Below are 17,669 nucleotides of genomic sequence, written 5' to 3'. Positions count from 1 at the left end.
TTTAATTGGTCTTCAGAACTACTTCCGCACAATTAAAGTGCTTTTAATGCACAAAATTAGTTGTTCCAATTTAAGTATACAAGTTTAATATTCAAAAAGTACAACTGTAGGGTATTTTTATTAAGTACATAAACATGGAAATGTATTTGTAGTATGCTTAGCATGAAATAAATGTATTTCAAATGCATTTCAGTCTATTTATTTTTCAAAATGGTACTGCCTAAAAGAATCTCTATATCATTTTATGTAATTGATTAATTGTTAATTAGTTATCACAGACCTTAATATTTTGGTATTTTAATTCAGTTGAATCATAACATCTCAGATCTCAGTTAGGTTTCTTCTGGTCGTACAGTATAGTTTAACAATGCCGATGCAAATGATACTTGCTCTTTACAGGGATTTTCCATCTAATGTTCTCTGTGACAATGTCTGTTACGTAATAGAGGACTTCCCTTCTGTCTCTGGACAATAGTCAAGAGTGTCTGATATGTTTTAGCTTGTGTATGATTGCATTGGAATGAGTGAGTAGGTGGACGGCTACATGTGGCCGGCTGTGATAATAGTATGGTAAAAGAATGAGGCATATTCCTCCACTGATTCTTAGTGTGGCTGAAATGAGCAAGGTACTTATCCCTCTGAAGCATACAAAATGAATCTTTTTGCTTCAAAACAATAACACATAATAATTCCAAGTGTTTATATTTCATCAAAACAGTGTATTCTGACAGAGTTCTGACATCTTTTCACTGCAATAAAAGATAATAGTCATACAGTAGGGTAAACAGGCATGTTGACTGTAACAGGCAAACACAGAATGTTCTTCTAACATAAGTGCATGGATTCCCTTTAGGTTATTTATTTGAAAACCAATACATACCGTTCTTTCATTTAGGCATTATTTTTATAATCAAAATTTGATGTGTGAACCAAACATTGCTGGGAATGTTGTCATATAAATTGCACAATAACATATAAACAGGACAGACATATAGAATTGTGGGGAATGGTCTAAAGTAATTGCCTATGATGCTTTGGATGCACCTTGAATGGTCAAAATGACTTTTCGTAGCGCACATAATCATGCTTCAGAGGGTTAAGTATTTAAAATGGGTGTCAAGAGTTCAAGAGTGCCGGTGGTTTGTTGCTTGCGATGCTCTAAACGGAGGGACTACAGTGAGAGTGTGATTTTGCACAGCTGTCTCTAAAGAGGAAGTGGTAGCGCACCAGAACAAGCAAAGTGCTGAGTTGCCATGGTAACTTGGGATGCAGGGTTCCCTCAATTTCCATTATTCCCAAGTGGATCTGCTTCACAGTGTCCATGGCAACCACTCACAACCAATGGAGTTCCTCTCTCTCTCTCTCTTTTCTCACTGTCTCTGTCAAACTCTCTCATCCTGTTATTTTATCTTGATTTGTGGTAAAATGTCATCTCCATGCTTACACGTGACACTTTGACATTATGAGCCACAAATGCACACTTTGAGCACATGCTTCTTACTAGTATGCAGGTAATCTAATATCAGATCTCCCAAAAACAAGCTAAACAGTACATTAGAATGAGTTTGACAGGTGCATGTTGTCTTGTAGGGTTGTGAGGCCGGCGTGTTGAGCAGAACGCACACACACTCACACACACACACTCTCCCGGAGCATGCCTATCAGTCCACCTGCCGACGGCAAACATGAGGCTCTCGACCGGCCGCGGCAACAACACACCCCTACCAACGGTAATCACGGAGATGACAGCATTCGGGCCTCTCCAGGGACTAAATCTAACTCCGACCCTATGGAGGATCTCCACGGAAATGCAGTTGTCATCCGCATCGGAATCCCTGATCTGCAGCAAACGGTGAGCGCTCCTCATATGCATATGCAGGCTCGCTCTTTTCTTTGAAATGGCTGCACTGCAGCACAGGAGTAGAGAGTGGCAGTGATTGGTACAGACCGAGCTGTTGATTCTGCGTGGGAGTAAGGGGTGTGTGACAGAGGCTTACAGCATGTTGTCTACATGCATTCATGTTTCTGCACAGGGATCCACGGTCACTTGTGCTGAAAGATGCCGCATGCATGTCGATTGCATATATGGTGTCATCCAAAAGTGAACATTTTTAATTTCCGTATAAATTTGCACTTCTAATTGTTGTTATGTGGAACATGTTTACATAATCCTGTCAAACACAAAACTGCAAACATACCTTTCTCTGCTTACAGTCTTTTCTGCATCCAGTGTAACTCCCTGCTTTCTGTCAATGTCCGACGGGGGTACTTTGAAGTTGAGTTTTGTGTCTTGCACCTCTATTAAAGGGGTCATGAACTGAGAAATTAAAATTCCCCAGATCTTTTAACATCTAAGAGGTCATTGTGCTATAAAAACATTCTGTAAGTTTCAGAACTCAAAACTTTCTCATTAGTATAAAAACTGCTTATATTGAAGGCAGTCTGCCAAAACGACAGCTTTCGGAATGTTCAGCTCTATGATGTAATAGTGGTGTGGATAAGCACCGCCTCCACAGAAGAACATCAGTGCCTGCTTCTACATCGCTGCCTGTTTAGCCACGCCCACAGATTCACACGTGTAGTGTAAATAATGAGAAGGGCGAACACAGGTCTACGCAGAAACAAAACAATAAACTTTATTTGATGAACTTTATTTTTAATGGAGTGCCAAATCAGTAAGAACTCGGTCCTTTGTTCACGTCATTTTACTGTGGATTCGTTTACAAACAAGGCACAATTCGACACAGGATTTTCAGAAAGACTGAAACTAAAATACGATGCTATGTCAATTACATTGGATCCAATGTCACACCACACAAGTGTGAGTAACTGTTTTTATTATGTGATCACTATTGCTTTGTCTGTTATTACAGATCGTTTGATATGAGTATTTATGCGTTTTAACCTAAATCACAGCAGTGTCCATCTGTGAAGGATGTAGGCTGTCAAACATACACATTTGTTAGCCAATCATAGCAGTGGGCATTTACTTATGAGTCTACAATCGTACACGCCTATTCAAAGAGAGTGTTCTGATGAGTGGGTCAAAAAATAGCTTATTACTTCTAAATTATGATTTTTTTTTTTTTATATGAAATTGAAAACATTATAAGTGCACCTCAGAAAAATACAAAATAAAAAACAGATGCAGTTTGACCACTTTAAGGTTCTTATTTTTGACCTCTGCTTCTCATATTATAGAAATCTGTGAGCAGAAAATATTAAAGGAATAGTTTTCAAAATGAAAATTTGCTTAAAATGTACTCACCCTTAAGCCATCCAAGGTGTAGTTTACTTTGTTTGTTCACTGGATCAGATTTGGAGAAATTTTAGAAATGTTTGGAGTCCAAACAGCTGATAAAAACATCACAGTAAGCCGCATGAGATCCACCAACTAATGTCTTCTGGAGTAAAAAGCTGTGTGATTTTAATAAACAAATTCACCATTAAGACATTTTTAATTTCAAACCGTTGCATCCAGCTAAAATACAAGTCCTCTATTCACAATATTCTCCAGTTAAAGTCTCATTTTAATCATTACAAAAACAGATCAAGCACTGTTTATAAGCCAAAACAGTCCAAAAGAAATAAGACATTTAAATAAGTTAAAGTACCTTGATGATGGATTTGTTTCATACAAACAGGCAGCTTTTCTCTTCACAAGATGTTTATTGATGGACATGAGTCATGAGGATTACTTGTGGATTATGATGATGTTTTCACCCTCAGGCTGTGCAAGATGTAGATGAGTTCATAGAAACAAACTCATGTACATCTTGGATGGCCTGAGGGTGAGTACATTTTCAGTGAATTTTCATTTTTGGGTGAACTATTTCTTTAAATGGCGTTATAATATTTCATTTTATATAATAAAATATTTATTTAAATGGCGTCATTTTTACAGTGCAAATCTCACAAACTCCATTTCACTTCACTTTCAGTTAATTTAAGAACGAAGATGCCATGAGTTCAGCAAATTCTTATTGACGGATTATGAATAAACCTTCAAGAACAAATAGTACAGGCCTTGATCTTTTAAATGATCTTAAGTCAAGTATAAAGCCTGGTGCTTTTGGAAGAATTATTTAATGCACAGGTAATCATGTTTTTTTTCATAGTTTTGAACTTTTTGCTGCAGTAAATACTGTGGCATTTGAAGACACTTGATGACGGAGCAAGATTCAATTTGTACATGAATAATTAAACTCATACCTGGCCTAGTCAGAGCCACGGCGCAGCAGTTAGCTCATGTAATCCAGGCACTTTAAGCCTTGGTGCTCATATGAGTGATGCAGGTTTGAGTCCAGCCTGCTACATATCCTGATAAATATCACCTCATCTAGTTTCTGTCAATCTGTAAAATAAATTATGCATAAATCCTAAAATAAAAGCAACACGACTAGAAATATGATGAGTTTGTAATATATGTGTTTTCAGAAATGCCTGCGATTGGACCTTGAGGCTCCAGTGTGGGTTTGTAAGCAGCGAGTTCTGGTCACTCTGACACAAAGCCTGACCGATGTGCTTAACTATGGCCTCTACCTCCCTGCCTTTAACGGGCGTGCCGGAAAGTTCCTTGATGAGGAGAGATTGCTCAGGGAGTATCCATTCCCTACGGTCACACCTGTACCATACCTAGAGGTGCACATCCTTCTGCATCCTATATTGCTTTAGAGTTCTCACTTATTATATAATTAGGTCATGTTGCTATTATATTTATTTACCGGTTTAATTCATTTGTGTGACTTCAGTTCCGTTACAAGAGGCGTGTTTACACTCAGAGCCATGTAGATGACAAGCAACTGGCCAAACTACATACCAAGGTAATATTTAACATTCATGTTCTCTACAGTTCGTTTGGGGTTGGTACACATATTTTAATTTTTAAAGAATACTTTTATTGAGAAAGGACAGATTGAAATGATCAAGAGTGGAAGACATTTAAAAAATATTTCTTTTTCAAATGAATGCTGTTCTTTTGACCAGCTGTTTCTCAAACACCAAATCAGTATATTAGAATAATTTCTGATGAAGACTGAAGACTGGAGTAATGTCTGCTGAAAATTCAGCTTTGCATCACATTAATAAATAACATTAAAATATTAAAATAGTAAATATTTATTTTAAATTGTAATAATGTGTCACATTTACTTTTCTGATCAAATAAATGCAGCTTTGGTGAGCTTATAAGACTTCTTTCAGAAACATGATAATAATAATAAAAAAAATCTTACCAACCCCAACAGTAATATACAATTTATACACAAAGCTCTTGTTCTAAATGCTAAAACGTTCCCATAATTTTTTTAAAAAATAAATAAACGTTGTTATTTAAAAACATGCTGTAAGCTATTTGTTTTAGTCTTGAGAAAGTTGCATGTTTCTCTGTGACAGATTAAATGTCAAACAGAGTCATGGGAGCAGCCCATGCTTTTTTAGCCAAATTTTTAAAAACTAGCTAATTAGAAATGCTCTCTGTCTGCGAATCATTTAGTGCATTCGATTTTGCTGACATTGCATTGGCTGACATGTCTTTAAAGGATGGGCTTGGAGAGGGCATGCGGCTCAGGTTAGCACAATAGCAGAAGTTAGCAAAAGAATTTGAATTGCTTACAGTGCCTTTAAAAGGAACATAACCTACAGTTTGATTGCATTCATTATTCTAAGTCCAATTATGCTAGTCAAGGTTTCTTGCAGGAAAAAAAAATGTAATTTTACATGACTATTTTTTGACTCTTAGAATTGTACAGACTGTTCTGATACTATATCTTTAAGACTTATTTAAATATGTGTGAATAATCTCTAACCACTCTGTATATGCTCCATTTTCTCCAAAAACAAGATTTCTTAATAAAAAATAATGGTCTAGACAACTTTCTGTTGTGAATGTAGTATGTCACTTCTTAGTATTTCACTCATTTATGTTGCTGCCAGGCCAATCTAAAGAAGTTTATGGAGTATGTTCAACAAAGGTGTGTGGACAAGGTCTGCAGGTTCCTGGAGAAAGGGCTGGACCCCAACTTTCATGATGCTGAGAGTGGGGGTGAGTACTTTAGAGTATAAGGTGGTGTTCTGAAACGAGGAGGCAAAGTCCTTAAACAAATTTAAAATTCATGTCCCAGTCACATTTTCTTGGTTAAATATACATTACTTAGACTATCAGAAAAAAACAACAATTTCATTTTATATTTTTACATTAACATTGTAATCAATATTCTATTTATTACAGCCAAGTATGAATCTAATCAATTAGTGTTTTTAAGCATTTTACAGTTATTTCAAAAATGTATTTGATGCAGTAACAATTTAAATCTATTTTATTTGTGAACTTATGTTCAGCTATTCAGTTTAATAGTTTACTATTAACTATTTTAGAATTTTTCGGATCATCAGTCATCGAAGCTCAGTAAACAGTGGTCACAGATAGCGATTTACCTAAAATTTCACCAAGCTGATTACTCACTAAAAACTCCCACAGATCATGTTTCCAGGCCATTTCAAGTCTTATTTTGACATGTCAGAGTGGTTATATCTAAGTGTGTGAGTTGTTTACTTTTTTATTAGTCTTCCCATTAACGCCATTATATTGTTCATTCAGACAGATCCCAAACACAAGAGGTGGGATTTATCGCATGGACCAATCACAGTTGAACATAACCAGTCATATTCAATCATATCACTTGTCACGTGACTTTCTCCCATTCATTCTCAATTACCCCCCACTAAACTCACTGCAAGCTCTAGGGGGTCTGTTAAAAATCAGTGTGCTCAGGGGAGGCGAGAGAGATGCGGACTCCTGCTGTAACTTTACCTGCTGGTGTCGCTGTTGGACAGTGTTTCTTTAGAAAAACGTGATTTATATACTTTTTATTGTTATAATATTGGTGTTGTTTTATTTTTGTACTGCAATTGTTTTTCTCATCCAATATTTTGAGGAGGCACTGCCTCCCTTGCCCCTGGTATGTTATGATATGATATATATGTATGTATATATGATTTCATGATTCTGAACTCAAACTTTGTACAATACATCTAATAGGTGCCATTTTGAACAAGACTGGGTGAGAGTCTTGGCAAAGATTATAATTGAATAATAGTATAAATGTTGGTCTGTTCCTCACATAAAGCTTCCACATAATTTCAGAAGTCATACCACCTACTTTAGGGTGCTTTTTGGCGCTTAGAGACATATTTCACAATCGTCTTTTAATGTGTGGAAAAGAGCAAATTGGACATTTTGCCAAACATCTCATTTTGGTTTCATGGAGTAAATAAAATAATACGGGGTTGGAACAACATGAATTTTAATTTGGCATGAAAAATAGGTGAACTATTCCTTTAAAATTTGCCTTGATTAGCATGCTTTAATGAATGTAAATTTAGGACAAAGCTAATCAGCGAGGACATTCGACAAAATGTGCCAATCATTTATTCGCTGAAACGGATTTGACATTTAGCATTTTTAATCATCTCTGCATGTGTGATGTTTCCAGAATCTCCTCTCACTCTCGTGGCCCAGCTGGACACTTGTGCCGATCTGATTAAGGTGTTGAGGAGCGGAGGAGCCCATCTGGACTTCAGAACCAGAGACGGCCTAACGGCGCTGCACAAAGCGGTCCAAACGCACAACCATGTAGCATTGACTGTGAGTTGATGCACTTTCCCTCCCACACGCACAATCCAAAGAAAGACTCATCCTTATACAACTCATCACAAGCTGTTGGGAGTCTGTGCACATATGTCCATCATATTTCGTGTGCTATCCACAGACATTGTTGGATCTGGGGGCGTCTCCGGACTATAAGGACAGTCGTGGGCTCACCCCCCTCTATCACAGCGCCATGGTTGGGGGAGATCCATACTGCTGCGAGCTGCTGTTGTACGATCACGCCCAGCTGGGCTACAGCGATGAGAACGGCTGGCAGGAGATCCATCAGGTAACGTCTGATGCTCAGAACTCTCTCATTAAACGTAAAAGGGAAGAACATCTCCCGTAGCTTAAAGTTTCACTCTCCAGCGAGACTAAATATATCCTTTTTATTGTTTGCTACACCTGCAGCAGTGGGTGATCGGAGCTCGCGCCTGTGTGTGTGTTTTTGTACCATAGGCTTGTCGTCATGGAAATGTGCAGCACCTTGAGCACCTGTTATTCTATGGAGCGGAGATGAGTGCTCAGAATGCCTCAGGAAACACAGCACTACACCTGTGTGCCCTCTACAACCAGGTACGCACACCCACAAATACATATACAAACATTCTGCTTTCTCAAACCCATCAGATGCCTTCTCTAAATATTTGGTATGTTCGTACAGTTATTAAGTAAACACTATGCAGTATGTAGTATGCATTCTTGTACGTTTTTGTAATGCATACTCAAGCATAACATTTGAAGATGACCTGCTACATATGTCAAAATGCGTGAAATGTAACTATAGCGAACTGAGTGGAATATTGTAATTGCACCCGACTCGTGCTTCCTCTTCTTGCGTGACAAATGAACCTGAAGTGCTATTAACTGCAGTTTTTTTCTAACATCATCTGTCATCTTTCAAGTACATTAACATGAACAAGTTCAATTTCAGTCAGACTAAAACATAAATTTTGTACTTAAAAAAAAAATGTAAATGCTTCAGTTTGAACAAATATAGCGCTGATGTTTACAACAATTTTGATGTTGTTTGGTTTGTAGTTCATATGTCCATTTCCACCAATTTGACTCATTCTATACACATTTACATTTAGCCTAAATGTAGGCTTCTGTGAGATTGGATATGTAGGCCTATTTTCTTTTGGTATATGAAGGTTGAAACTAACTATATTTTCTATTGCAAATTTATTTATTTTTTTCCATACGGAACACACTATTAGATTTTGTTCTTCTTAGTATTTATTTTATTATAGATTATGTTTTCATCCAAATATATTAAGGATGCGCTGCCTTCATTGCTTCCTCAGGGAACACACCTCTGTTTCACATTTTTTTAATAAAAATATAGTAGTCAGTATACATACTTCGCTATAAGCCACATGCTAGTATTTCACTGCAATTGTACATAGATATTAAACTCAGCTGGGCATCAAATCACATGTAAAACATACAGGGTGTTATAACTGTAATCGGCTCTCCTGTTTTCTCTTGCACTCACCACCTTTTTATTTATTCTCTCTGCCATATCTACAGGAAGGCTGTGCTAGAGTTCTCCTGTTTCGAGGAGCAAATAAAGAAATCAAGAACTACAACAACCAAACAGCATTTCAGGTATGAAACATCTCTCAGATGTTTTGGATCAGCTCTAGTTCCTTTCCTATTCCTTAAATTATGTTGCATACTTTTTTTTTCTCGTAGGTTGCTATCATCGCAGGGAACTTTGACCTGGCAGAAATCATCAAGATTCATAAAACCTCAGATGTTGGTGAGTTGATCAGGATTTAGTTTGAATTGCTTGAAGCATCAGGCCTTGAATCTTGGGTCTATTTACTCGGCACCACAACACCATAATAAGTATTTGTGGGTTGTCTAGATGAAATCAGTTCACTTTTATTCAAACCCATTATTGGGTTTCATTTCAGATAAAACCTTGATTTATTATTTTGTCTAGTGGATGCAGCACAAGTGCTCCTTTCAGAGTAAAAGCAGAAATTACAACATAAGAGTGTTTGATCATACGAAGCAGCGTGCATCTAATAACTTTATCACAGCCTGTGTCAAAACAATCCATAAATGCATGATTTTTTACATTTCAGACTGTCAGATTTAGATACTGTTCCTATCAGCACATGTACTTGTATTTGTCTAGTGTATGTGGGCTAATCTCTTTATGATTTCTGTGTGTTTCTCTTTGTAAATCTCAGTCATGCTCTGTGTGATGTAATCTGTGAGTCATCTGTTTGTAATTTTTGTAATCTAAGTGTGTATCACGTGCTGATCTTTCTGTCCGGTCTTCATGATGTATTTGATTAACTCACCAGTGCAAATCCTTGCTTCACACCCAGTTTGTGTGTTTGTTATGTTTTTTTTTTTACCCCACAGGATGTGGCTCTATACACCTGCAGCTTTAACACAAAACTGTGTGTTTAAAGTGGCCATATCATGAGAAATCAAATTTCATTCAGTACAGTAAATCTTGCTGTATCTTTCAAAACTGAAAACGTCCTTCCCAATATAAAAAGGCCATTTAGCGAAACAGAAATGCATATAAATCAGTTGCAGTTGCATTCATAAGTTAACATTTTGATTTTTTTCTGCAGAATGTATTAAAATAAGGAGAATAAAATAGCATTTTATATATTTATAGTAACATTTAACTATATTTCTCAAGACAGTAACTGCACTGTGTATTGCCTCCTCAAACATCAGTGACTGTCACCTGTTGTGATAGTTGTGCATGAGTCACAGTCACTCAATACCTTATTACATGTTCTTAAGCACAGTTGCTTAGAGCATGCTGGGAAACCAAGAATGTACTGTACCTGAATGGATTTAGTATAGAGCAGGGACAGGGACAATACAAAGTTATATAAAAATTTATACATTTTCGCGTATTTATTTATTGTTATTTTTAAGTAGTATTTTTTATTATTCATTTTAATTTACACAGTGAAGAATATGCAGTGTTATTATACATTTGATTACTTAATACAATGTATGTAGCATTTCTTATTTATTTGTTTTACCGTAGTTTTTTGTGCTATTGATTGTAATTATTTTCTTATTCTAATTTAATTGCTAACTTCAGTAAGCTTTTTTTTTTTACTTTGATTAGACTAGTATTAGTTTTTTGTGATATTGACACTGGTGACAAGAATTATGAACTTTCTATGCTATCAAAAATGTAGATATCTTACAGCAAAAATAACTATATTGTCATATATATCATTACCATGAAATAAAATGACTTATATCGTGATATAAGATTTTGATCATATCGCCCACTCCATATAATAATAATTAGTATTAGTAGAATTTTTATTATGTTTTATTTAATTATTATTTCTGATTAAAAATTTGAAATATCTTACTGATTCTGCAAGTGGTTTTTAAACCTATAAACAAATGAAACATAGAGGATTTACATTTAAAGTGTTAAAGGTACAGTAGCAAAATGAAACATTTAATTATAAAGGAAGATAAAAAATAATTAATTACTTTGTTTAATACGTTTTAGGTTTTTGAGGTTTGATATGACCCCTTTAAAGTCTGACTGTATGATATTTACATCTGTAAACCATGAACCATCAAGGACTTGCAGCTTATACATGACCTCCACCTGACCATTTCAATCAAAATTAATTGGACGTAATATAATTTTAAACAGCAGCCATACGTGTCTTAAGCCATTATGGTTTGAAGATTTGGTTCTAGTTTTATTGTTATTATTGTATTTTTTCTATCTCAGCCTGATGCCTCCTGGAGAGTGTTCTTGATCTATTCGACAGCCGAAAATGGGTTTTATTCACAACTGATAGGATTTTTCGAGAATCCATTAGAGTGGTCATTCTGGTCTAGTGGGTCATTTAATGTTTCTACATGATTTTTCAATGATTTAGGCAACTACACCATAGCTGAATTTGATCCAGGTATGTATTAAAATACAATTTCCTGGGAAAATCGATTTAGGATGGAAGAAAATAGCACTGTTTCTGTGGCGCTTTTAAAAAGTTGCTTTGTTTGAATGACACAGTGGGATATTGAAAGGACTGCAATTTCCAAATGGTTCTCGGATGTAAATATATATTTTTAAAGATAAAAGTGCACTTTAATAAATATCATGTGCAGCAGTAAGAGCCAAATTGTGTTACAGCACAAATACATATTATTTCCTTTTTCATAATTGATGTGTGTGGTGTGAATCTTTTGTTATGTGCATGCCTGATATCTTCCACAAATTTACATGGTTTTATATTACAAGCATGGAAATCAAATTGACTACAGCAATATAAATATCGCTAGGCTCTGTGTGTTTTTATGTAAAGTATGCATAACTATTTATGTGACGCCGTCTTCCTGTAAGTGCCTTTCAGGGAGACACCTTCTTATTCGTCTCGGCGGCGTGCGGTCTGCGTATCCCCACGTCGCTCTCTGATGCGATCGGCCAGTGATAATGCTCTAGATGAGAGTCTGCCAGCTCCCTCTCCGGCCCCCTCACTTCGCAGCCTGCCCCCGCTGGAGCCCGACGACACCAACCCATCCCAGCGCAGCCCCCAGGCTGCTCACACTCACACGCGCAGCCTCAGGAGACACACCCGCTCAGGAGGACACCTTAGGTGCGGAGCTGTCCTTGATTTATATTAAACAGAGGTTTCATCAAACCAATGTGATTTTTTCTTTTTTGAACACAAAATGCGATATTTAGCAACATGCCCAGACTGCTCTTTACCAGAAAATTAAGTTTAATTTTTATTTAAGTTTCGCTTTAATTATTTACATTTAATTAATTTACACTTCAAGGAATCATTCTTGATTTGTATTTTTTTCTTTGCTTTTCTATTTGAACACAAAATTACATACATTTAGCAACATGCCCTGACTGCTCTTTTTGGGGGGAAATTTTTTATTTTTTTTCCATTTAATTATAATTTCATTTTTGATGTTATTATTTACCATTTTAATTTATATTTAATTTGACTATTTATGAAAACGTTTTTCCCCCATTCAACGAAAATGCATGGTTTTAAATAATAATAAAGCATTGATTACCTGACATAAAAGACAATATCCACCTCAGAGTTGGTTGTTAATAATTTCTGCACATGTGTTTGCACACCGCAGCCCTGGCAGTCCTGTACAGAGAGAGCCGAGTCCTCCTGCCGTGTCTCGAGGGCCCAAGAGACGGCTGTACAGTGCGGTGCCCGGCCGAACCTTCATCGCTGTCAGCTCCCACACTCCACAGGGCGAGGGTGAGATCACACTCAACCGAGGAGAGAGGGTCAAAGGTCAGTCATCCAGCCTCTCTGTTTGAGATGCAGCAAAAAGATCACATTATTTTTATGCTGGAGTTTGCTACAATCTGTTGCATTCTGAATATTTCTTCAGCTATGGGCACTTTTGGCCCTGTGGACTTTATTAAACACCCTTTTAAAAATTCTCTAGTCTACTGAATGTGTCTACTCATACAGTGTTCAGTAGTGAATATACATGCATTACAGGAGAACTGAACCATCAAGAACAAATTAGGAATAACATAGCAGACTGTTAACAGAAGCTAATTCATAACTATTTTATTTTACTTTTTACACACACACATACATATACATATATATATATATATATATATATATATATATATATATATATATATATATAGATAGGATCAAATAAATGCAGGTCTGGTGAGCAGAAGAGACTTTATAAAACATTGTAAGTTCATTATTTTCCATAATGTAATGATAAAAATTAAACTTTCATATATTTTAGATTCATTGCACACCAACTGAAATATTTCAGGTCTTTTTTATTGTTTTAATACTGATGATTTTGGCATACAGCTCATGAAAACCCAAAATTCCTATCTCAAAAATTTGCATATTTCATCCGACCAATAAAAGAAAAGTCTTTTTAATACAAAAAAAGTCAACCTTCAAATAATTATGTTCAGTTATGCACTCAATACTAGGTCGGGAATCCTTTTGCAGAAATGACTGCTTCAATGCGGCGTCGCATGGAGGCAATCAGCCTGTGGCACTGCTGAGGTGTTATGGAGGCCCAGGATGCTTCGATAGCGGCCTTAAGCTCATCCAGAGTGTTGGGTCATGCGTCTCTCAACTTTCTCTTCACAATATCCCACATATTCTCTATGGGATTCAGGTCAGGAAAGTTGGCAGGCCAATTGAGCACAGTAATACCATGGTCAGTAAACCATTTACCAGTGGTTTTGGCACTGTGAGCAGGTGCCAGGTCGTGCTGAAAAAACGAAAATCTTCATCTCCATAAAGCTTTTCAGCAGATGGAAGCATGAAGTGCTCCAAAATCTCCTGATAGCTAGCTGCATTGACCCTGCCCTTGATAAAAACACAGTGGACCAACACCAGCAGCTGACATGGCACCCCAGACCATCACTGACTGTGGGTACTTGACACTGGACTTCAGGCATTTTGGCATTTCCTTCTCCCCAGTCTTCCTCCAGACTCTGGCACCTTGATTTCCGAATGACATGCAAAATTTGCTTTCATCCGAAAAAAGTACTTTGGACCACTGAGCAACAGTCCAGTGCTGCTTCTCTGTAGCTCAGGTCAGGCGCTTCTGCAGCTGTTTCTGGTTCAAAAGCACATGCCTGTGCACGGTGGCTCTGGATGTTTTTACTCCAGACTCAGTCCACTGCTTCCGCAGGTCCCCCAAGGTCTGGAATCGGTCCTTCTCCACAATCTTCCTCAGGGTCCGGTCACCTCTTCTCGTTGTGCAGCATTTTTTGCCACACTTTTTCCTTCCCACAGACTTCCCACTGAGGTGCCTTGATACAGCACTCTGGGAACAGCCTATTCGTTCAGAAATTTCTTTCTGTGTCTTTACCCTCTCGCTTGAGGGTGTCAATGATGGCCTTCTGGACAGCAGTCAGGTCGGCAGTCTTACCCATGATTGCGGTTTTGAGTAATGAACCAGGCTGGGAGTTTTTAAAAAGCCTCAGGAATCTTTTGCAGGTGTTTAGAGTTAATTAGTTGATCCAGATGATTAGGTTAATAGCTCATTTAGAGAACCTTTCATGATATGCTAATTTTTTGAGATAGGAATTTTTCGGTTTTCATGAGCTGTATGCCAAAATCATCAGTATTAAAACAATAAAAGACCTGAAATATTTCAGTTGGTGTGCAATGAATCTAAAATATATGAAAGTTTAATTTTTATCATTACATTATGGAAAATAATGAACTTTTATCACAATATGCTAATTTTGTGAGAAGGACCTGTATATATATATATAAACAATAAAACAATAATATTTCAATACACTTGAAGGCATTTGAAAAAGTAACAAATGAGATGAAGACTTGCCTACCAAGACAAATTTAAAGTAATATTCAAGTAAATAAATAAATAAAAAAGAAAAGAATAATTTTTAATATCTGGGAAAATAAATGCCTGCAGTTGAATGAACATCCATAAATGAGTTAAATATCCAAAAAACAGCATATAACAGTTTATACTTGTCTCCACCAGTGCTAAGCATAGGTGAAGGTGGATTCTGGGAAGGCTCAGTTAAAGGACGAACTGGCTGGTTTCCTGCCCACTGTGTAGAGGAAGTCCAGATGAGACAATATGACCCACGACTTGGTCAGTGTGCACATACACACACCTGCATTCAGAGCATTTAACAGCATTATTTTAAAGTATTCTGCAGTTTAATGTTCAGATCTTATTGTTATTGATGTGCCCACTCATCTGTTTCTCAGAGACAAGAGAGGATCGCACCAAGAGACTTTTCAGGCACTACACTGTTGGCTCCTACGACAACTATACCTCTTACAGGTAAATATTCAGCCATATAAATATATTTATGTAAAGATCATCTGAGTGTCCCATGCATTACTGTGCACAGTATACATACTGCAGAAATAATATGAGTAGAATGGTACTGTGCTTTTCCAACCATTGCCTTTCTCACTCCTTCATCCTGAATAAATAAAATATGGTGCCAGTGTAGGGGATTATGGGTATGGGAGGGGCAATCTATAGACAGTGAGTTCTGGCAGTGCAGCACATCTGACTATTGACTTCTATAAATTCACAGTGATTATGTTATAGAAGAAAAAAGTGCAACGTTGCAGAAGAGAGACAGCGAAGGATTTGGCTTTGTGCTTCGGGGAGCTAAAGGTCTGAAACACACTCGCATGCATGCATGTTTGCTCGAATAACATTCACATACAAATACAGTAATTAAATGCTCTTTCTTGTTAGCTGAGACACCCATAGAAGAGTTCACACCTACTCCTGCTTTTCCTGCCCTGCAATACCTGGAGTCTGTGGACCTGGAAGGGGTGGCGTGGAGGGCAGGGCTAAGGACAGGAGATTTTCTCATAGAGGTTAAAAAACCTTTTGATTTATATACACACACACACACACACCTTTTTCTTTGCTAAAGCAGTGATTTTCAAAACCATATATTCAAAAACTGGCCTAAATTAATCATTGTAATTAACAAAAAGAAAAGAAAAAAAATGAAATTATTTGACTAATCTGAGAAGTCTCATACGTCACCAGAGAAGTCTGCCATTTGATTAAAAATTACATGCTCAATTTAAAAAAATTAATTAAACATGCATGGATGAATCATTCAAAATAAGATCGATAGCATGCATTTAGAAAATAGATTGGGTGAATTTCAATTTCATGCTGACGTTTTTATAGACTGAAGAATGTCATCATGCTTCTGCTGGATTTCTTCCAGCATGTGTTACATCTTTCTCTAATTCTCCGCACATTTGTCAGGTAAATGGGGTGAGCGTAGTCAAGGTGGGACATAGGCAGGTGGTATCACTGATTCGGCAAGGTGGAAGTCGGCTAGTAATGAAGGTGGTGTCTGTCACACGCAAACCTGACACTGGAGACGTCGTCCGCAAGAAAGGTTCTTGTCCTCTCTTCATTAATGCATGCACATCATGCATTTTTCTTTTTATTTGACTGGACATCAAGAATTAGAGAATCCTGCAAAATTTAAATATCACATTTCTTGTTCTTTCTGATAATTAATTAGCCCCACCACCTCCCAAGAGAGACCCAAGCACCAGCCTGACCCTGCGCTCAAAAAGCATGACTGCAGAACTGGAGGAGCTGGGTAAGACAGATGCTCATACAAATAAACAGGGATGAACACACCTCCTTGTGTTATACTAGGTCTCAAATAAGTTAAGTTAAACAGATGCTATCATTATCCTTGAGGGCATAACACGTGTTAGGTCTTTTTTCCAGGAACACTAATAGAGAAATACGTGCAAATTAATGTCTTTCCTTTCCGTGAGAAAGATACAGCAGTGAAAGGAGTGTGAATGATTGTGCAGTGATAGCTTTGCTCATTCATTGCTAATGAAAATTGACCATCTAATACGCAATCTATGAGCTAAAACAGGAACTATAGATTTGTCCTTCTTGTCCACAAGCGTCAAGGAGAAGGAGGGGAGGTAAGATATGAAACCAGTCTCACGTTGATGATGTCCTTTACTGGTTCTATATGCTGATTAGCATGTGATGTCATGGATGGATTTATCTAACCTGTTTTTAGCTTGTGTGTTGTTGCCTGTGACTGCGAAAAATTGTAAAGTCAAAGTATGTGTATGTGTTTTTTTTTGTGGATTGTAGACAGCTATTATGTATGTGTTTTGTGATGTATTTGTGACTGTATATTTGTTTTCGTGTTCCTTGAGACAATGTATATTATACACTTGGGATATGTGTACTTGTATTTTCTGGTGCACCTGGTGACTGTGTTTGGTCTTCTTTGATTTGATCAGAGGAAGGACTGGAATATTGGTCAGGAATGTGTATTAAGTGTTTCTGTATGTGTGTGCATCTGTGTGTATCCCTCACAGAGAAGTTGGATGAGATGTTGAGTTCGCCCAAAGAACCGGTTGTAGTGATGAGGCCACGTCCTGCGGATTCAGACTCCAGAGCAGCCACTGTGAAACAGAGACCAACAAGTCGCCGCATCACACAGGCTGAGATCAATGTGAGTCTGATACAA

At 37.2% G+C, this 17,669-nt stretch overlaps 1 protein-coding gene across 8 annotated transcripts in view; it reads left to right on the top strand.

Moving 5' to 3' along the window:
- shank3b (SH3 and multiple ankyrin repeat domains 3b) overlaps positions 1–17,669 on the top strand; it is a 28,165-nt gene that overhangs the window by 4,253 nt on the left and 6,243 nt on the right. For 5 of the 8 annotated variants that reach the window (XM_042721770.1, XM_042721768.1, XM_042721772.1 and 2 more), the window contains 19 exons: positions 1,591–1,852; positions 4,438–4,641; positions 4,752–4,823; positions 5,935–6,043; positions 7,494–7,645; positions 7,770–7,937; positions 8,108–8,224; positions 9,182–9,259; positions 9,347–9,413; positions 12,012–12,264; positions 12,770–12,933; positions 15,152–15,265; positions 15,385–15,460; positions 15,723–15,805; positions 15,890–16,014; positions 16,421–16,556; positions 16,686–16,766; positions 17,089–17,109; positions 17,518–17,654. In XM_042721770.1, coding sequence (XP_042577704.1) covers positions 1,655–1,852; positions 4,438–4,641; positions 4,752–4,823; positions 5,935–6,043; positions 7,494–7,645; positions 7,770–7,937; positions 8,108–8,224; positions 9,182–9,259; positions 9,347–9,413; positions 12,012–12,264; positions 12,770–12,933; positions 15,152–15,265; positions 15,385–15,460; positions 15,723–15,805; positions 15,890–16,014; positions 16,421–16,556; positions 16,686–16,766; positions 17,089–17,109; positions 17,518–17,654 — 2,355 coding nt within the window. In that variant the 5' untranslated portion in view covers positions 1,591–1,654. The remainder of the gene's footprint in view (positions 1–1,590; positions 1,853–4,437; positions 4,642–4,751; positions 4,824–5,934; positions 6,044–7,493; positions 7,646–7,769; positions 7,938–8,107; positions 8,225–9,181; positions 9,260–9,346; positions 9,414–12,011; positions 12,265–12,769; positions 12,934–15,151; positions 15,266–15,384; positions 15,461–15,722; positions 15,806–15,889; positions 16,015–16,420; positions 16,557–16,685; positions 16,767–17,088; positions 17,110–17,517; positions 17,655–17,669) is intronic. The other 3 variants (XM_042721771.1, XM_042721773.1, XM_042721774.1) reach the window with 3 other exon arrangements.

The sequence above is a fragment of the Cyprinus carpio genome, chromosome B4 (genome assembly GCF_018340385.1).
Source record: "Cyprinus carpio isolate SPL01 chromosome B4, ASM1834038v1, whole genome shotgun sequence".
Classification (NCBI taxonomy): domain Eukaryota; kingdom Metazoa; phylum Chordata; class Actinopteri; order Cypriniformes; family Cyprinidae; genus Cyprinus; species Cyprinus carpio.
Note: the sequence above shows the minus strand (reverse complement) of the source record. Positions and strands in the feature narration are given on the sequence as shown.